The 20872-nt window shown below is 41.8% G+C and overlaps 4 protein-coding genes across 4 annotated transcripts in view; all 4 read right to left on the bottom strand.

The window, feature by feature from the left end:
• Window positions 1–163: 163 nt before the first annotated feature.
• Window positions 164–1233, bottom strand: LOC143264995 (uncharacterized). The gene is made up of 2 exons (XM_076534462.1): window positions 394–1233; window positions 164–334 (listed from the first exon to the last, which is right to left on the bottom strand). The coding sequence occupies exons 1-2, from the start codon at window positions 1231–1233 to the stop codon at window positions 164–166; spliced, it is 1011 nt and encodes a 336-aa protein (XP_076390577.1).
• LOC143265075 (uncharacterized) lies at window positions 626–3034 on the bottom strand. Its single transcript, XM_076535060.1, has 2 exons — window positions 2200–3034; window positions 626–1498 (listed from the first exon to the last, which is right to left on the bottom strand). The coding sequence occupies exons 1-2, from the start codon at window positions 2833–2835 to the stop codon at window positions 1475–1477; spliced, it is 660 nt and encodes a 219-aa protein (XP_076391175.1). The 5' UTR covers window positions 2836–3034; the 3' UTR covers window positions 626–1474.
• LOC143264994 (uncharacterized) lies at window positions 3012–5262 on the bottom strand. The gene is made up of 2 exons (XM_076534460.1): window positions 3112–5262; window positions 3012–3056 (listed from the first exon to the last, which is right to left on the bottom strand). Exons 1-2 carry the CDS (start codon window positions 5260–5262, stop codon window positions 3012–3014), a joined length of 2196 nt encoding a protein of 731 aa, XP_076390575.1.
• Window positions 5263–13445: 8183 nt separating this feature from the next.
• The window catches only part of LOC100879986 (uncharacterized), a 72390-nt gene continuing 64963 nt past the window's right edge, over window positions 13446–20872 (bottom strand). Inside the window, exons 5-13 of the mRNA XM_076535059.1 lie at window positions 18686–18847; window positions 15182–15307; window positions 15001–15112; window positions 14649–14913; window positions 14340–14426; window positions 14173–14263; window positions 13981–14117; window positions 13753–13885; window positions 13446–13676 (exon numbers count right to left, since the gene is read on the bottom strand). Coding sequence (XP_076391174.1) covers window positions 13623–13676; window positions 13753–13885; window positions 13981–14117; window positions 14173–14263; window positions 14340–14426; window positions 14649–14913; window positions 15001–15112; window positions 15182–15307; window positions 18686–18847 — 1167 coding nt within the window. The 3' untranslated portion in view covers window positions 13446–13622. The remainder of the gene's footprint in view (window positions 13677–13752; window positions 13886–13980; window positions 14118–14172; window positions 14264–14339; window positions 14427–14648; window positions 14914–15000; window positions 15113–15181; window positions 15308–18685; window positions 18848–20872) is intronic.

Here is a 20872-nt window from a genome sequence, read left to right as displayed (position 1 = left end):
CGCCCGCCGTGAATAGCTTAATCTTACGAAACGACGCGGAATCTATTTTTTCTTGATTTCTGAAGCGTCGCGTTGAGTGACGTCAGCGGTCGGAACTGGGAGGGGGCACAGTTTGACGATTGGTCTCGTCACTGAGCCGTTAATAGTGCGTAGCGTTACCACTCTAGTTTCGCCGTCTTTCCCTGGATGAACGCGTTCGACGCGGCCCATCATCCATTTTGCCGGTGGTTGTAGTTCGTCGCGCAAGAGGACCAAACTGCCCACCTCCAGATTTTCGGACCGCTGGCGTCACTTCGGAAACGGTTGAAGGTGTTGTAAAAACTCTCGTCTCCACCTGTGCCAAAATTGAGATCGCATGGTTAAAATTTTTCGCCAACGCGTTGTTAGGGATACATCACCGCTTTCCGGTTCGGGTTCGGGGACGTTGCACGTCGGCTCCCCGATAAGAAAGTGTCCGGGTGTGAGCGCCGACAAGTCCGAAGGATCATCCGAAAGCGGTTGTAACGGTCTGGAATTCACGCACGCTTCTATCTGGCAGAGAAGTGTGGACATTTCTTCAAAGGTTAGTTTTGCATCTCCCATAATGCGTCGAAGATGGTGCTTGACCGATTTAACGCCCGCTTCCCACAGGCCCCCGAAGTGCGGAGAGTAGGGGGGAATGAATTTCCAGTCCGTCCCGTCTGTTGCGAGCAAAGCGGCGGCCTCTTTGTAGAATTTCGACGCGCTGCTGAACATGGATCGCAATTCCCTGTCCGCGCCATGGAAAACGGTGCCATTGTCGCTCCACATGGTGGCACAGCGGCCTCTTCGCCCCACAAATCTTCGGAAAGCCGCGATAAACGATGCTGAGGTAAGTGATGAAACTGCTTCCAAGTGTATTGCTCGTGTTGTCAGGCATACGAATACTGCAATATAACCCTTGTATGACTTGTGTCCACGACCCGAAGAAGTACGCAGCATTATGGGCCCTGCATAGTCCACGCCTGATGTGAGGAAAGCACGTTGCGGGGTCACTCGGTCCAGAGGCAGCTGTCCCATCAATTGCTTGGCTGGAACTCCACCGTATCTTGCGCAACGAACGCAATTTTTTATAACTTGACGGACCAAAGGACGGCCATGGAGAATCCAAAATTTTCTTAATAGCAGGCTCCTGGTCAGTTGCGGTCCACCATGGAAAGTGTGCAGGTGAGCGTCTTCCACTAATAACTTCGTCAAGTGACACGTTTTCGCCATGATCGCTGGATGCTTTTCTTCGTAGGGAAGCAGCGCGTTCCCCAGTCGCCCCCCCACCCGAAGCACCCCATGAGGATCGAGAAAGGGCTTCAGCGAGGCGAGAGGTGACGTCTTCTTTACTTCGCTGCGCTGCTGGAGACGTTGAATTTCCTCCGGAAAGCTGGTCCCTTGGGAAAGCCGAATGAGACTCAGGAGTGCATGGGCCCGTTCCTTGGCGGTCAGGTGTCCAGTCTCGCAGGTTTTACGTCTGGTGAGTAGGCTGAACCTGAAGCAGTATGCAATGACCGATTTGAGGCGCGAAAGGGATGAGAAACGCGTAAGGAAGTCGTTCCCCTCAACAACGCTGGCCGAGAAGACGTTTGCTTTGGCCCTTTCTTCATGCATGTCTTCGACCTCGAGCACTAGTGGAGGTGGCCATGTATTGGACGGAGTGGTCAACCATGCGGGCCCCTGCCACCATAGGTTGGATTTTCTCAGTTCGGTGACGGCGATCCCCCTAGTTGCCAGATCCGCTGGGTTTTCTGACGTTCGACAATGTCGCCAATGGTCAGGGGAGACGCAGGTTTGGACTGACGCCACTCGATGAGCCACAAATGGCTTCCAGAGAGATGCGTGGCCCTTTATCCAGTGCAGCGTCACCGTGGAATCCGTCCATGCTGTTATGGGAGCAGGTATGTCGAGTCCTTGCTTCACTTGGACGATCAGCTTGGCCAGGAGGACCGCCCCGCAGAGTTCCAAGCGCGGAATGCTTATTGTTTTCACCGGTGCCACTTTGGTTTTGGTCACCAATAACGTAGTGAAAATAGCTTCTCCCCGGACCACTCGCAAGTAGACAGCAGCTGCGTAAGCCCTTTGAGACGCGTCGCAAAAGCCATGCAACTCGAGCTCTTGATGGCCACTCGTAAAATGGGTCCACCTGGGAACGTTTAGCGTGTTAAGTCGGTAAAGCGACTCCTTAAAGCTTACCCAAGAGGTTTGCAACTTTTGTGGCAGGTCCTGGTCCCACTCCACGCCGAGTATCCAGAGATCCTGCATCAAGACCTTGGCGAAAATGAGCACTGGTGCAGCCCATCCTAGCGGGTCGAACAGACTGGCCACTTCGGACAGAATTCGCCTCTTGGTATATCGAGCGGGCGGGTTTGCGGGTAAGTTCACCCGCAGTGAAAATGAATCGGTTTTGGGGCTCCAGAGCACCCCAAGCGTCCCGATTCCAGAGGCCTCCTGGAAGAGACATTCTTTGGACTGGCCCTTTTCTTGCAGGCTCGGGGTGTTGGAAGCCCATTTCGCCAAGTGGAACGCCCCTGCCTCGAAGATGGCGACGACCTCCTTTTTTAAATCCTGCAGCAGTCCCTCGTCGTCCGCCCCCGCCAGTATGTCGTCAACGTAGGTGTGACGCTTGACGACGATTGCCCCCGATGGGAACCTTCCTTTCTCGTCTTCGGCCAGCTGCTGAAGCACCCGAAGGGCCAGAAACGGAGCACAGGATGTCCCGTAAGTGACTGTAGATAAATCGTAATCTTGAACTGGTTCATCTGGTTTTTTCCTCCACAGGATGCGTTGCCATTGTCGGTTCAGAGTGTGCACCCTAATCTGGCGATACATTTTGACGATATCCGAGGTGAATACGTTTCGGAATAGTCTCCAGCGAGTAAGTACGAGCCACAGATCCGCCTGAAGTTTCGGGCCCGTGCACAAGCAGTCATTTAGAGAATTTCCCGTAGATGTTGGAAATGAGGCGTTGAAGACGACGCGCAGCTTGGCCGAAGGGTCGTGGCGCTTCACCACGGCGTGATGCGGCAGGTAATAGGCTTTGGTCTTCTTCTCTAAATCCATGACGGGCTTCATGTGGTCGAGGTCGAGGTATTCCCCCATAAAGGCCCGATAACCCTCCGCCAATTGGGAGTTGGAGGCCAATCGACGCTCGCAGCTCAACAGGAATTTTAGAGCCATAGCTCGCGTCGACGTCAAAGCGCTGCTGGGATCCTGCTTGAAAGGTAAGCGTACGCAGTACCGACCGCTTTCATCTCGGGAGTGCGTGTCCTTGAAATGGCGTTCGCAATTCTCCTCCTCGGGCGACAAGGGCGATCGATTGGGAAGTTCCTCCACCTCCCAAAATCGTTGGAGTAGTTGTTCCGTGGTGTCGTCGCAACGGCAATGATACGTCCGAGCGACAGAACCAATCCCAGCCTGGCGTCTGGAGGTGGGACCTAGTAAAACCCAACCGAAAGGCGTTAATTTTCCCACTGGGGTACCTGGCTGTCCGCTTCGAGTTTGGTCCAGGAAGAGAGCTCCACAAACGTCCGCGCCGAGTATAAGATCCACTCGGGAAGGTGTACCGAAGCCAGGATCAGCCAGTGTAACGCCGCGTAGATGATGCCAATTTTTGTTGTCCATCTGCTGGGACGGTATCAGCGAGGTCAGACGCTGGAGCACCAGGGCGCGGACGGGAAGTGTGAAGTCCTTTTGTAGCTTGGAGCGCACCGAAAATTGAACCTCACTGGTCGCTGCGCCGGCTTCCCTATCCTGCACCCCCGAGATGGCCACTTGAACCGCCCGCCGTGGCAAGCGTAGAGTTTGTACGACCCATTGGCTTACGAGGGACGTGTCGGAGCCGGTATCCAGCAGCGCCCGAATTTCAATGGAGTCCCCCGATGGCGCCTCCACCTTGACCCTCGCGGTGGCGAGTAGCGCAATTCCTCGGTTTGTGGCAGATGACGTACATGAAGTGGCCCTGAAGAGATCTTCATCCTCGGATGACCGTTGTACCGTCGATGCGTGAGACACCGTTGACCCAGGGAGAAGCATCGCCTCGTGGAGTAACGTGTGGTGACGCTTTCCGCACGCCAGGCAACCCTGTTGCGAAGGGCATTTCGCCATTTCATGGCCTGCGTTTAGGCAATTGAGACACGCCTTTAATTGAATGGCTCGATCCTTTCGCTTCGAGGCGGAGAGTGCTTTGAATTTTGTGCAGTAGCTTATGTTGTGGGTTCCGCTGCAGGAAAGGCACTTCCGAGATGTCAGATTTTTTGCCGATGCTGCGTAGATCGTTGAGTGTGTCTTTTTCACGCTCGACTCTCCTTTAATTTTAGGCGCAACGTCTTTGACTTGCGGGGAGGATCTGATCAACGATTCCGGGATCTGAGCAGCGTCCAAAGCCTGTATCCGGTTCTCGAGGAAATCCGCCAATTGCTGGAAGGACGGGATTTCTCGGCTTTTCGCGAGGGACGTCTCCCAGGCCAAGTGAGTGGTTCTGTCAAGTTTCTGACTTAATAAAAACATGAACCACTCGTCCCACGCCGTTACAGGTTTCTTCAATGCTGAATAGGCTCGAATGGTCTGCCTGAAGGTGTCCAACAGGCGCTTCAATTCCGACGTCGATTGCCGTTGAGCTGGTGGACATGTCAGGATGGCTCGGTGATGGGCGAAGGACAGCAGCCTAGTGTTTCCGTACCGGACCTCGAGGTCTTCCCATGCTCCTTCGTACCCCGCTTCCGTGACGGGAGTGTTTTGGATGACCTCCAACGCTTCGCCGGACAAGCTGGACTTCAGGTAGAGAAGTTTCTTGGTGTTGGACAGGTGCGGAACGTCGTGTACTAGACTCCTGAACAAATCGCGAAAACTCTCCCATTCCAGTGGGTTGCCTGAAAACGTAGGTAGATGAATTTTCGGCAGATGAGGTTGCGAAAGAATAGATAAGGGATTAGGAGCTCCCCCCGCGGCGCCCGCGTTGGGGAGTTCCTCTACCAGTTGATCTATTTTTGCAGCGGCGTCAAGATAGGCCTCTTCAACTTCCGAAAAGAGATCATTCTGCACGTAGGTTGACTTTGATGCCTCCCTGCACCGCATCAACTGTCGATGGCCCGAGAAGAAGGAATCCCAGTACCGCTCCAGTAGGGTTTTCCTTTGAACCAGCACCGAGCGTGTGATTTTTTCCTTCCCTAATTTGCATAGATTCGTCCAAAACCGTTGGATCCAACCGGCCAACTCCGTTTGCTCTCGCAGTAGATCGTCGAAAGTGGGTGAAGACATTTCGTTATTATGGAGTTTTGAATTTGTATCGAAATGGTACGGTTGACAAAACGTTATGTTCCGTTTTTGTTGTTAGAAGCAGAAAAACAGCGAGCGATAGAAACGGTTGCGCGCTGAGGTCGACCGTTGTCACCTCTTTGTTATGGGTGGCAACAATACGGAGTCGACGACTGTTAACGTCTCGCCTCCACGGTAAGGTCACCCAGGAAGTCGATTTAAATGCGCCCGTTACTAACGGCAATGTAACGTTTTGTAACCGTTGGCAATGAAAAAGATACAACGCTTATCTTTTCTTACCGCCACTGCGCTCAAAAATTTCCAAAAAAACTGATCTTCCTTTTCCTTTCCAGAGCCACGAAGTCCAAGTCGTGAAGATTGGCAGGAACCGGCGATGAGTTGCAGTCTTCGAACGATTATTTCAAGCACTCACGAAAATTGTCACAAGAATTGTTCGTCGAAATTATCCGGCTCGAAGGACCAAATGTTGGGGCAATATCGCTCTTGACGAGAATCTCGTGGAGTTAGATATTGTTCCCGAGGAAATAAAAAACGATAGGTTTTGCCGGACTTCCGACGGAACAATAAACTTATATTTTAAACGAAAAAAGAACTGTACATTTGTCAAAAGTATTAAATTTAAATCGCACGATACACACACAAATCAAAATGTCTTTTAATTTAACTAAGTAACTTATTAAATAAAAAGAGGGAAGTCTCCGAAGCAGTACGTTCTACTGTTCGTCTAATTGATCGCGAGGATATCTCAAAAGCGAAAAAGCGAAATATCGTTTAGTTTGCCGAAGTTGATAATTACAATTCGGAACGACGAGTGAGTTAATCGTCGCGGAACCAAAACATATATCGTTGGAGGCTACCTCCGCCCCCCCCCCCCCCCCCGCGTCTCCCTCGCCAAGATGCTCAGCATTCGCGCGAGCGAGACAGAACGCTCGTTCCAAAACATTTTAACCGTTGTTCGAACACTGTCTTCTTGCTTCAACCTATCCGCTTACCATTTGAAAAACGCGCCATGTCTCCGCCATCTTGCTTGTTGCCGCGTGCCTCCGCTTTTACCCATAGGCTTCGTCCCTAAAGGCAGCTCTCCATGCACTTGCGGCGATCCTTCCTCCGCCATTTTGCTTGTTGCCGCGTGCCTACGCTTCGCCCTTAGGCTTCATCCTTAAGGGCCGCTCTCCATGCGCCTGCAGCGACCCTTCCCTGGCCATGTTGGATGTTTGCGAACTGGCCTTTACGCTCTACGCTTTCCCTCGCGCGGAGTTGCCCACGTGTTCGTACGATATATCGAAGCATGCTTGACCGACGCCATTATTTATTTACTATCAAATCATGAAAATACGAAAATAGCCAGAACTAATCACCGCGTGCATTCAGTATGCCTCATTCGCCCTTTCCCGCACTCTAAATCTCTAATGACATTTACATTATTAATTAATTAATTTAATTTCTGCGACTTTCTCTTGCAACTTCGACATGTCGCACGACCACGTGTTTGCGCAAGTCCTTCTTCGAGGGCAACTTTCACCCTTAAATTGCACTATTTTCACTCGCGATATATAAAAATAATCGTATTTAAGTCGCGCACATATTTATTTTATTCCGCGGTCGGCCCGAACACTCGTTTCCTCGCTTTCGATTACTCATGGGTTTGCACCCCATGCTTTCCCTCGCGTCGCGTGAAGGTCACCATTACCGAAATTTCGATTTTTATTTATAGATTTATTATTTCACCACCGATTTTTACAAAACTTCACCGCTCACTTCCCCCACGGTCTCCCCTCACTTCACAACATTATTTATCACACTTTAACCACTTTTTCCCACCAAAATTGAACTTTATCGCGGAGCGACCACCGAACACGTGCGCTCGCCACGACAGCCAGCCGTGCTCCCCTAACTATGGTCTATCTAGATTCATAAAGTATGCCACAGAAAGACTCGATCGCCGCATATTCTATAAAGATAGAGCCTATCTGCCGCAAATTTGGTAATTCCCGCGTCGTGGGTTCCGTTTATAGGTTCTTAGATTCATGGCTTCCACATGCGAACGAAGTCGATTCAATTTCATTTATATCAGAAACGTTGCGAAATGAAGATGTAGTTGTTACATTTACGTATATTACCAGATATATCTATAATAGTTCGTATTCCTTCTCAGGATTTATTAATTTCCAACACGTCACACCACAATCAACTGGTTATTGGCAGCAACGTTTACTGAGGTATTTTTAATTATACGCCGCCTCCGAAAAGGTTGAAATGTATTTAATATACTACCTAACGAGTAAATAGGTTTTATTCATATCTGTTACGTAATTGTATGATTGAATGAAATAGAAATTACTTCATTAGGAAATAGAAATTATTTTATACTTTTTAGTGCATTTCGAAGTCGGCGTACTTTTTTTCTTAAAATTATTTTATTTCACGCTTTTTATCGGCCGACAAGACGTGTTTGTAAAAACAGTAGAAAATTGGCGACTGCATGTTGACTCATACACCACCAGAGACGCGGAGGCACACGTAGAATTCAATATATTAGTAACAATAGTTTTTCGCTAATAACTCGAAAACTAAAGCTTCCCCTTAATTGCGGATAAGGAAAAAGTTGTTCAGAATCGGGCCCCTGATAACATATTAAAAGAACATGAAAATCGTCCAAAGTTGATTTCAAAACTTTTCAACAATTTTTCGCTAATATCTCGAAAACTATACCTTTCCGCGAAATTTGTATATGAACAAAATTGTTCAGAATCATGTCCGTGATAAGATATTAAAAGCGCACTAAAGTCGAGAAAAGTTTATTTCAAAAGTTGCTGGTTTTTTTGCAATAACAATACTTTGCAACTAGAAAATGAAAAATTTTTTGATAATGGTACCAATGGGGAGTCAGAACCTATCAGATGCAAAAGGTTTCGTTCCGATCAGTCCATCCAGCTAGGCGTAATCGGCGGGCACACATAGAAAAAAAAACAAAAATATATACTGATCGAATTGAGTAACCTCCTCCTTTTTCGAAGTCGGTTAATAAGGAAGGCAGTCACCGGGGGACTTATCCTCGGGATACCAGGGGAAGAAAATAAGGCCAAAGTGGCCAGCTTGGCGGAAAAACTCAGGGAGGTTTTCAAGGAATCGGACGTCAGAGGGCTCCTGTTATTAAAGAGAGACTCGGTAAGCACGTGCATGCGGCCCAAGAGGGAGTCCATTGTGGACTTGACCTGGGCTTCATCTACGGCCACGCGTATCGTTGCGAGCTGACGGGTAGTGGAGGAGGCCGAAACTCTCAGTGATCAGCGCTACATCGGCGTCGAGTTTTCCTCCGACACCCTGCGCCGTCGGAGTAGACGCCCACCACCAAAAAGATGGGTGCTGAAGAGATTGGATCAGGAGATGATGGTGGCTGCGGTCCTCGCGGCCAGCTAGACGGCTTCTCCTGTCAGGCAGGTCGCGGACGTCAAGGGTAAGGCTCAGTGGTTCCGGGGCACCATGCGGGATATTTGCGACGTGGTGATGCCCTGGGCCACCCCTCACCCGCGCCGGGCGGCGTACTGGTGGACGGGAGAGATCGAGCAATTGTGCGACGCCTATCTCCCATTACATCGCCGGTATTAGCGCGCCCGGCGTAGGCCGCAGCCGCGACCCCGCGAGGGAGCAGGTGACTACCGGGATGGGATAGTTGCCTTCAGAAAAGCCATCAGGGAGTCCAAGGATCGAGTCTGAGACCAGTTCCTCGGCTCTCTTGAGTGGGATCGGTGGGGTCGTCCATATAAGTTAGTTCTGGACAAACTAAGACCGTACGCCCCACCTATTACGGAGAGCTTTGACCCCCAAATACTGGAGCGCGTCTTGGAAACACTTTTTCCGCGAGACAAAAATCCACCGGCGCGCTCTGGGTCGTCGGCCTACCTTCTGTGGACCTTCACCAATATTATTTGATGCCATTATAATTGTAGGAAAGTGATTGGATGTGGTTGAATAATACTTCAGTCGCAATATTGTTGAATGGATATTTATATACTTTATTATATAAATTCGCTGGTGATTCGCTCTTTTCGCTTTCGCTGTTTGCTACAGACTAACTCCTCACACTCGGAAAATCCACACACTTCCCCATACACGCATCATGCATCCATTTTCGACATCCTGGCGATCACGTCCACCACGCTTATCATACTTCGGTCATACGATCCTGCCGCACTTAGTCCTGTCATCCGGCCCCAAACACTTCTTTCGCACCTCAGTCTCTCGAACTGAATCTCACGCAATCACACTACTCGTGTTCTTCCAAACATCCAGTCACTCGAGGATTCCAAACATACCCAGTTACACATTAGACAATTATTTATACTCCACATAATTAAATATAATGTACCTCGTAATGACTACTTCTTCGCTGCTTTCCCTCCAATGACACTACGCCATCTAATGACGCCACTAAATAAATACGCTGCGTACGCTCCTGTAATGAATGCTGATTGTTTGACAAAACCTGTAAGCCGAGCGAATTTATTAAAGAATGTTGACAATATTATGAGAATTGTGGATTTGTAAAAACAAAGGGAAAGTGTGAGATTGTGTAGTGGCACAAGAAATAGTACCCAGCATTAGGTTGGTAGAGCTACCAGCACGCTATCACAGAGTGTATAACGGTCAGTACTGCATGATAAGTTCTACTCTTATCCAAATTTAGAAGATTTACAAATCCTATAATAAAATGCGAAATTTCGGAAAACTAGGTAGCAGTACATAAGACGGAAACCCTAATAAGCATAAGAATTGTTTAAAATTCATAATGGTTTTGTAAAGTCAAAACACTCCGAAGTTAATTAGTCTTGTATTCCGATATAATTTAATACATATTAAAATGAATTAACACGTTTATTATTTCCGGACCTGCACCTACAATTGTTTTTACAACATAATGGTTTGGTAAGATTGCTGAGTCAGTGAAGTTGGTATGAGTGAAATTGGTATGAATGTTAAAAGAAGTGAGAATCGGGGATTGCCGGGGTTGAACACAATAAAAGTGTCTTCAATATTTTTTCCCTCACAAAAATCATTAAATATTAATCGAAATATATATTTACTACCCAATAAATATATTTACTTCATTAATTAATATCTAAATAAATAACTTAAAATCATATGTACAAAATTATATGTGTTTAACATAGGGGTAGCGTACGTAGCCTTGGAAAATGAAATGGGGAATACACTTAGGGTGCACAACAATTTTCAAAGGAGTACAAGTTGGACATCCTAAGAGAAGTATAAAAGGACAAGTTGAAACAGTTTTTGTCGGTAAGAGTCACAAAGGTTCCTAGGTCTTGAGTGGACTGCATTTATAAGCCACTTAGATACTCGATCACTGGGTTGTTTAGTAGCTTGCAAACAGCAAGCTCCCCGATTACGCGATCTGGTTTAGCGTGGCAATCTGTGCTCTGACTAAAACTGCAATTGAATTTGCAATTTTAGAATCAAATTAAAGTATAACTATTCTGGGTCATCACGTTCAGCAGTTATATGCTTGATTGCGAAGGGCATCTATATCGTAAAGATATAATATTGTCTTTGCTTAACATTTTATTGACCGTATGTCTACGCAACCAAATGTCGCCAGGAGCCAGCAATATTTTTGAAGAATTAATTTAAAGAAATTTTGTGTAAATTCACAGAATAATTTAACATGTGTGGACGTACACATAAAAAAAAACAGAAACAACAATACATTTAATACAAGGGATTTAATGTTTTAACGTTTATATAATAGATTTTAAAACAATCATCTACGTTCAATCATCACATAAAAGGTACCGGCCAATGACCTGTGGTAGCATCACACATATGTTGCGTGAGCGGAGACTAACAGTTAGCTCGGTCATCACACACATCTTGTGTGAGCGGTCACTAAAGTGTTGTAACGGCTTTACCGTTACATGTAGAAAAATCCGTAGATTGTAAGACTCAGGTCATCGGCGGTTCATGACCATTAAAAAGGTCTGGGTTTTTCCTGGAGGGCCTTATGCGGGGGATTCCCAACTCGGGGAATTCCCATTTCCTTTCTTTAGTTTTTAGCGCGTTTTTAAGCTTGCTGGCTGTTCTTTTCTAAAAGGACAAGTATATAACCCAACGGGAATGCAGAAGTTTATATACTCGCTTCTGACCCGTCACGCTGAACGACAGACCTTTGTAACACGCGAACCTGCTTCTTAAATAAAGAAACTCCCGATACAAGTATTTCGGTGAACATCATTTTATTCTCCTACCGTCATCCGCTAAAGTGTTAATGTGCAGTTACCCTTGTATCTGATAATAATACCCGTATTTTCAGCTCATGCGGGTGTTTTCTTTTATATAAAAAATTCTATGCGTTTTTGCGACTTCATTTAGTACTATGTTGCTAGGAGACATTTACTGTTATATTGATACAACGTTTCATCGCATTTTCCGCTCATGTATATAATATAATCCTGTCATTCGTAATCGAGCAACAAGATTTTTTACCTTCTTTTAATTCTTCACTACAAAAATATTAATGCCAGGAACAATTTTTATGTTCCCTAAAAATATGACTAAAAATATTCAATAAATCTTTTATTAAAGCAGCAATTTGCGCTGCTACGATAAAAAGTTGCAGCCTTTGTTATATGCGTAGGAAATGCTTTACTGCTTTGAGCAACACATTTTCTTAATTTTGAAAGACTTCCACCATGAATCTAACGAATTTCTCCGCAACAACATTCGTATAAGGTGGGAAGTCTCTTAATTTATTAAGAACGTTGCTATCACCATCGCGAATATGTTTATAATATACTAAAACCGTACATTTGTAAGCTGCAACGAAAGCTTTTGAGGATGATGTCACTTTCCATACTGGTAGAGTTCTTATTAGTTCCCCAGTTTTTGTAACATTTATGTCCACGGACCGTAATAATTATTTTATTGCCGCATACACAATTAGTACAATATTTCTTTCGCGCTCTCACAAATAAAACTTTTCGATTATGATGAACCATGACACACAATTTACACGAATTAGGGCCGTTCAGAGCTGATACGTGGTTTATAAAACAAAAACTATTTATTGTCTATATGTAAAAGAATGTCTATTGTCGACGCGTTCGTTTCCATTTGCTTACGTAGCGGGCTCAAGACGACAGTGTAGCGCACCACAAGTGTGGGGATTTGAAGTGGGAATATGTCGCCTTCGCATCGACAGCGGCATCGTAGTCACAGGTTAGTCGCGTCGGAGTCAAGTGTCGGTCGTGATTAGTCTAAGAGTCCTATTTTTTGGTACGGGGTTCATTCAATATTCTCGCGATGTTAAAATTTACAATTCACGGTTTCATTACATCGGGATCTTGCCTACAATTATATACTGATTTCCGCATCACAGTGATTGCTAACAATCATACATCACCTGGACGTTTCTTGCACTGAAGACCTTAACGGATCCTGGAATCCGTTAGTTTTCTGACAATCGCTATAAAATATAAAAACTTGATAGAAATTTGATTACAGTAACAATGCTTGTACGTACTGTTTTTGTACGTTTTTGTGAGGTTTTTTATGCAATAACATCGCCAACCGGTGTAATACCACTAAAAACAAATGTTGCAAATAAAATATACCGGCAAAAATATAGAAGTGGTACTTTAAGTGGCGATTATCATGTTGCTTTCATTGGAAGAAACATTGAGTTACTTTTCTACAAGCTGCAGTACACCATAATATATAACAGCACAAGCGCGTATTCTGAGTGTTGAATGTAATAGTTATCTGTTTTGACTGTTAGGTGTAAATTACAGTATCACGACTCGTACGGTTGTATGATGGTAGCTACGAATAAGACATTTGTAAATATCCTTAAATAATAAATAAAGTAAAAGGCAGAAAAGTATGTCACATGAAAGTACGATTGCATTCTTTTCATGCTTCGTTTAAGGGCGGTAAATATTCGAAATTGTCGTGGCAGTTAATTTTATTCAAGAGGATATATTGTCATATACTGCTCAATACAACCGATTTCAGTTTACGCTTCCTGTTCATCTAATCGTAAGTCTTTCTAGTTTTGTGTTTATTTTGAACTATATTCATCTTGCATAACTTCATTTCTGCGTTCAATTATTAGGCAAAAATATAGTGTGATGATTTTGCTTAAGACAGAATATGAATAAACAATTTTATTTGTATATGTGTTGTCGGTTTACATTTCCTTATAATCTTAATTAACATACCATCACGTAAAGGATACAGATTATCAGAGTAACAACTTACGCTACAGTTCCATTTTGTTTTCATCATGGTTGCGATCAGTTAAATACGTACATATATAGATGTAAACATTATCCTCTCACTGATAGAAACATCGTGAAATACGATATGCATGCCTTAACTGTCTTTTAAATACAACAGATTTGTCATTAACGTATTTTCAAACGTAACAGGTTTATCAGTGCTAGTATCAACACGTACTTTTCCAAAGTTCTCGATGTTCATGTCATACAATCCGCCGGCGCTCAGCATGCATGCTTTGCTGCATCTTATTGTCATCATGTAAAGTGACTTCTGATATTTTACCGGAATGTCGTACCAGTTCGAGCTGAATCTATTGTAACGTTTCGAAAAAAATAAAATTGTGCTAAATAAATTTTATTGACTTATTGTAGAATCGGAAAATACTATATCACGTTAAACGCTTACATTTTATCTGTCAGAGCTACAGCATGATTCAGTAAAATTTGTCCATTCAGGCTGAGAATGAATAAATGAAACTTCTCAGCGATAAGAAATAGAACAAATCTCATTGCATCCATAGGTTGATCCATATATAGAATAATCTGGAAAATAATTGTATAAAAATTGATACAAGACGTTCGTGAGTAAAATTTTTACCTGCACCGCGGTTAGACTGATGGCAATCATGTTCATTCCGACCAGCATTAAATTCATAATCTGGCTACATTCTTCTAGGAAATCGAAAAACCTAAAAACATAAAACTGAATCGATAGAACGACGATTATGTTAATTATTCAGAATTATTAACATAATCGGAACTAACTCTAGAGCTTTATGATGAGTAATCACGCATTGCTTGAACATTTCATCTTCCATCTTTTTCTGTTTACATGCCATTTGAACCTGATATCTGTACAATAATGATTAAAGAATACTGTAATTAGAACGTAAATGTGTGGGGATTGACTTTATGTGGAGTATCACACGGATAAACAGTCACAACAACGCCAAGATTTAAGACTTGTAATTTCTTATTTTGAAAGTATAATCCGGGATGGAGGTAATTAAGGAATGATGCTTTGAAAAAATCCGAATGCGTCAAAATGAAAAAATTTGTATTCAAAGCACTTACCCACACACGTCAAACAGTCCGCTAGCATGATGAATGATGAGCATATACAAGGAATCTATAGTAACGATTACGAACACAGTCAGAGACCCGGCCCAAGACATATGAAGATAAATGGCGAAAAAGTGATCATCAACGTCAAAGAATATGTAATTGACTTGAAACAATTGTTGCCTTGGACGAGTTTCATTCAACGGCAAAATGATGTCCAATGTCGGAGGAATTAACGGAATGTAGTTAAAAGCTACTAAAAATGATAGCAAAGTCACTGAAAAGAATGGATATTAACTGAACAATCTCCACCGAACAATTATCATGAACATTATCATTATTCTTATTACGACGTGTTATATACTTCTGTACAAATAGGCAAGTTTGTCCCCCGTTGCAGTAACCTTATCCAACACGTGCAATTCATTTGTCAACGTTTCCCAGTCTTTTACGATCAAATCTAATAGTATTTTAAACTGCAATGCAATAGTACACTGTAGTAGACAAAGAAACCATCTTCAAGAAATGATATACACTGTACGTACGCGGTCCTTCTTCAGATAAATATTTCCGAATTTAATGAGACTTGCAATGACTACGAAAATGTGAGGTAGAATGTCGATTACTTCATCGATATCTTTTGCTTGGATTGCTACATATAACTCTAGAACCTGCGGAATTGTTGGACTCGATCACGTAACAACATTATTTTAATATTATTTATTATTAAATCTTTGATGGTAATACGCAATGTGCAGCAAAAGAAATCGAAAGGTAATTTTTCGCGCGCGATTTGAAACGCTAATTTATATTTGAATGATAGTATTTAAATATATATTTATGTTTAATTGGATAGGATCAGATTGGTACCAAAAAATACAGAACAATATAAATGTAAGAGGAATACATCGTCTGCATGTATGTATATCGATCCTTCACAGAATTCTAATTCTCAAAAAGATAGGTTTCTTTTGCTACACACTGTATACATGTGTAACAACTCTGGGGAAACGTTTTTTTTTCCTATCGCCAACATCACGACAATCTCGTACCCACCGATTAGAATACCCAATTATCGACAGTAGTTGCCAATTATCGACAATACATTAGGTATCGATTATCGATCTATCAAATTCAACAGTCGGTAATCAGAATATATATATATTATCGTTTATATTAATTATCTTACGATTTTGATTTAGAGTAGGTAATATCTTCCATAAAAATAATTGAACATTAAGTTAGAACAATTAGAACAAAATAATGTATTATTTTATTTTATTTTTCTAATAAATAGTTTGTATAAGAAATTTCCGTTACGCTATGATGTGCCTACGTGCCACGATACTCGCCCGAAATCCTTGAGATCAGCGCTAATCCTAGAAAAGGATGGAGACACTATTTCTATTTACGGCATTATCAGACATTAAATTAATTAAATAACTAAATCAATTTATATACGTAAAATCAACCAGTAATAAACTATTCTTGGCCGGAACCACAATTATTTTCTTCAATTAAAAAGCTGTAAATCGGAATAGATTCGACTCTCGTAGAATTCGTGCGCAGTTGATTAGAAAAGGACAGAAAATGTATTTTTCGCTAAAACACCATTGTACTACTATTTTAATACCGAACTGTTAGTCAGAAATTAGAGAGCAATATTTAAAATATATGTTGCATCGCCTTAGAATGCGATGCAGCTATCTTTTGTATTTTTACCGGGCAATAGACCGAGGATCCTGGACTGACCGTACGGGCAATAAGTTTATGAAGCCATTGACCATTTTTCATTAGCAAAAAATACCTTCGCGTCGGCACCCAAGTTTACTGCTTGGGACCAGCATGTTTAATTTCCTATTCCGTTATTTTCAATCATCGTCGTCAGGGTCAGAGTGCTTTTTCACCTTATTACCTGCTACGGGTTTTTCCCAAATCGCGGAATCCCTCGTGCGTCACCCCTTGGTCGCGGCTACTTCCAGGAGTGACCATTTCTTGTGCGAGGGAGGTGACCATTTCTTACGAGGGCGGTCACCTCTCAAAAATCAACGACCAATAAGAAAACACACCCCTTCCGAGGTAACATCGACAGCTACTTTGGCGAAAGACCACAGAACACGAATATATCTCATACAACACATAGCTAATTCAAGAAAAGAACACGAATATATCTTCTACAACACGTATCTAAAACACGAACGAACTCATTTTAATAAACACCTAAACCACGAACGAAGCGACTAATATCTCGAACAACGAACCTTCAAACGAATCATCACATCACGAACTATCACTTAAAACCAGGCTCAGAGCTCGTTAAATCGTGACTGGGTCAGAACAGTGTCGGGTGCCCGAATCCGCGCTGTTTACACAACAATATAATTAAACCGTTAAATTTTATAATTAATGTATAATAACGAATTTACATGAAAATGTAGATATTCTGACGTCACAGAAATTCTAGGAATTCGGCGAACCTGCGAGTATAAAAGGGCGAACGGAACCCATATAAAATCAGAACAGTCTTCGAAGTCGAGCACGATACACGTCTCTTTGATAAGAATAATTAGGAACAGTTTTCGCTGTCAAGAGCCGCAACGAATCTTGATACTTGATTGGTCAAGCGGGTATATGCCATTTGGACACTTGGTCGTGGGTTGTTTCAGCCGCTAGCTAACGCAGGCTCCCCGTTCAAACGATCTCGTGTCTGAAACTCCGTCAGGAGAGAGCTATACTTAGCGCCAAGAAAGGCTAAGATATCGAAACGATTGCTCTCGGCTACTCATATTTGATTTTTCGTCGGATTGCTAACGAGCCTTCAGATTCTCGGAGCTCGCTCTGGGTCGTTTCGTAGCTAACTAACGCAGGCTCCCCATTTGAGCGGCTTGGTCTCTGAAGCCCGTGTTTTTTGGGTGGCAGTTCAGCAATCCCGACTTTACGTTAGAATCAATTGATTTGCTACCCTATCAGACTTATACTTTTCATCTGACACTGGATCGTTGGGTTGTTTAGCAGCTAGCTTACGCAGGCTCCCCAATTAAGCGATCTGGTTTTGGTTGTCAATGTTCGTTTTGGCTAAAAGGGTCATGAACAACTAGTTGTCGAGCCAAATTAATAAAAGAGTAACTGTTCCGAAGAGTAATTCATTTAAATTCAGATAGATTTTGATAATTCGAGTTATTAAAAGAATACTGTTCTCACGTTAGCGTAATTTACATAGTCGACTACACCGCGTTAGATAGTAGATAAATCTGTCTAATTTTTGCGAAAGCGTATTTAGAGAATTTCACCTAGGTCGAATTCCTCGCGGCGGTAGATTATAAAGCGCTAACATTATTAATTTTGTAAAATTTCAATTATATAGATCCAGAAACCGAATTACACTTAGGTAGGATTCATTATAAATTATAGACGTGTTAATCAAGTAAAATCTTGTCACTGCGATAGCTTCGAACACGAAATCGAATATATATAAGGAATATCAAATTTAGTTAATATTATAAATGCGAAGTTTGCTTTATCAGAGATCCGATTTAGATACGATCCAATATAAAGTACTAACCAGCGAGTTTTATATCGTAAATTCACGATTATCTATTACATATTGTTTAAATTGTTAAATTCTATTATTTCTATTATTATTGTTATTTCAAGATCTATTTAGTTTCTCTATTCGAATTAATCATTTATAATCTATATATTTTTCTTTATTTGTTGTTATTGTTATTTGTTAGTTCCATTTCTTATCGTTTTATTGAATAAATTTAATTGTTGAAAGATTTTGACCTGTGGATTTCACTCCTTAACCGCACACCACACGAATCTCACAATCTTTATTTGCGAAATCGAGTCGTTTAGGGGTAAAAGCCGCTCTTTACATTTTAGCGCTTGTAACTATCTGAACTTAGGTTCCAGGGACGTTACACATGCACCGTTACAATGAACTAAATATTTATAGGGTTTAATTCATTTAGTTCAGCTGCAGTTTCAAGTATAATTCCATTAATAATTCAGTGTCGAATGATGTAAAATTGCAAAAATTTACTTACCAATGGGATTATGCCCGAGATCAAGCTATAGAATACTACATTGAGCCTAATAGTGCTTGCTCGAGTCGCACAATACGGATTTAGCCCCGTCAATGTTAAAAATATTTCAAGCGCCTTGTAATGATGAAGAGCAAATACGTTCTTGGTCTGTGCTTGTTGATCCTGAAATGCTACACGTCCTCATTTCAATCGAAATCCCAAATTCATTAGCACGATAACATCTGAACGTTTAGTCACACCAAATACAAATACACAATGAAACATTAACACAACACATAGATTTTCAAAGAAAATTAAATAGACCAGTGTTCATTGCGTTATTGATATGTAAAAAAATGTATTATTCTGACAATTACTTAATTCGATTAATGAATCGAAGCGTGATTAGAAGTAATAAATATCGCGCGTACAATTTTCAACTTCGGCTTTCTTGAGCTGCGACATTTTCAGCTGTTGCACTGGTGGTTAGAAATATTGCGAGCGAAGTAGTCCGGTAAAACTATGGGAACGACACTTTATACGTCGACTGTCATGTCACTTTTACTCGAGGGGACAGTACCAAATTAATCTCCAACATGTTGCACTATACTATGACTTATAATCACGCACACACGTCCACGTCAATGTTCCAAGTGCAATAATAGTTCTTTTGACTGGCACATGTGAATTGCAATGTTAGTATCAGATGTGGCATGTACAAAAATGGCATCTAAAAAGACCATGAAATATTGAATAAAGCAATTGTGTCTCGGAAAACAACCGTGATATACACTGATGATTCTGACATGTTGAATTGTCAGTGTCTTTGATTGATTTCCCAAAGACGTGTTAGAACAATAATTCTGAACACAAACAGTGGATCCCTGCAGTTCACAGAAATACGTCATCGAGAGAGGAGTTCGGTTCATATGCTATTTTATGGAGATTTGTGTTCGACAAAATAGTGTTATGTTTATATTAATTAATTAATTATGCAGTTATAGTGGTTTTTCACGATATCAGATATAATCGATTTCTATTCATATTTACAATATTTTAGTCGCCAATTGATAGTTGTGCGTGTTACATTACGATTTAGATATTCATTTTATCAAGCCTAAATGTACAAGTATCGAAAGGTTTGTTTCAGTAATTACTCACGTAATGATTAATACCTTTTCCTTACGAAAAATATGGTATAAATTAGCTTATGTGGAACTCCGCAGTCTTCCTGATTTTGCTACCACCAGTCTTTAGGTGTCTTCAAATATTTAGTGAAACAATTACTTCGCGGTTAAACCGAGAAGGAATGTAAATAGGGTCAGTAAGTAATTTTGATACGCTGAATGCACATAATTAACTTCATTGAAGGCAACTTAAATCGTTTCATTTTCCTACACAAAAATAATAAAAAACTATGGTTTACAAGAAGTGTATTTATTGCAAGAAAATAAGACTACATTTTCGTCGGAAAACATGTGAGAGTTTAATATTCGAAAAAATGATAATTAAATAATTATTCACATAAAATGTTATATAATTAAAATATTCCGTCATGTATTGAACATGATCAATCTAAAATTATATCGCTAGCCAAAACCTTTCTAGTAAAGGAGAAACAATTTTCAACAAATGTTGTGTTTTTAAATTTAATTTTCATTTATGTATTTTATGTAATGAATATTTTCACAAATCAATTAATAGACAGAAATTATAACACAACATTTTATTTTGAAATACAAAGTGAATTTGTTTATTAATGTTTGATATTGTACAAATAATTTAAAGTTTATACTTACTTTAACTGGTTCTAAGATGTGGACCTTTTCTCATAAATTAGACAAATTTGTAATGAATTGATATAGCAGTTTTATTTATTTGTGTGTGAATGGTAATCGTTTACATTATTTTCTTGCAAAATTGTAGTGTGAACAACTCATCATCAATATGTAAAATGTGTGGATTAATTCATTGGGTAATTGCAATAATTGTCATAGGTGTAATTAGAGTTTTGAAGGGAGCTAGATTCCTCAGCTTCATAGAAACTGTTAACTGAACTGTTAATTGACAACTGTTCCAACCGTTGGAACACGGTACGTGAGGATTCCGCTTGGAGAGTTTATGATAGGTCCGCGACAAAGGCTATTTTTGAGAAAGACTTTTTTCTTACTTGCTGCAATACTCATTTACCTTTTTTAACCGACTTCG

Source organism: Megachile rotundata, chromosome 8 (genome assembly GCF_050947335.1).
Source record: "Megachile rotundata isolate GNS110a chromosome 8, iyMegRotu1, whole genome shotgun sequence".
NCBI lineage: Eukaryota > Metazoa > Arthropoda > Insecta > Hymenoptera > Megachilidae > Megachile > Megachile rotundata.
This window is presented reverse-complemented; position numbering and strand designations above follow the sequence as displayed.

What these genes read in the sequence shown, in the direction of transcription:
- LOC143265075 (XM_076535060.1), bottom strand. Translation starts at nt 2,835, where the DNA reads ATGTATCGCCAGATTAGGGTGCACACTCTGAACCGACAATGGCAACGC. An exon ending in AAAAGTTGCAAACCTCTTGG is followed by an intron (nt 1,499 to 2,199) that starts GTAAGCTTTAAG and finishes ATACTGCTTCAG; the next exon opens with GTTCAGCCTACTCACCAGAC.
- LOC143264995 (XM_076534462.1), bottom strand. Translation starts at nt 1,233, where the DNA reads ATGGCGAAAACGTGTCACTTGACGAAGTTATTAGTGGAAGACGCTCAC. An exon ending in CCGAACCGGAAAGCGGTGAT is followed by an intron (nt 335 to 393) that starts GTATCCCTAACA and finishes ATTTTGGCACAG; the next exon opens with GTGGAGACGAGAGTTTTTAC.
- LOC143264994 (XM_076534460.1), bottom strand. Translation starts at nt 5,262, where the DNA reads ATGTCTTCACCCACTTTCGACGATCTACTGCGAGAGCAAACGGAGTTG. An exon ending in AATTGGCGGAGGGTTATCGG is followed by an intron (nt 3,057 to 3,111) that starts GCCTTTATGGGG and finishes TCATGGATTTAG; the next exon opens with AGAAGAAGACCAAAGCCTAT.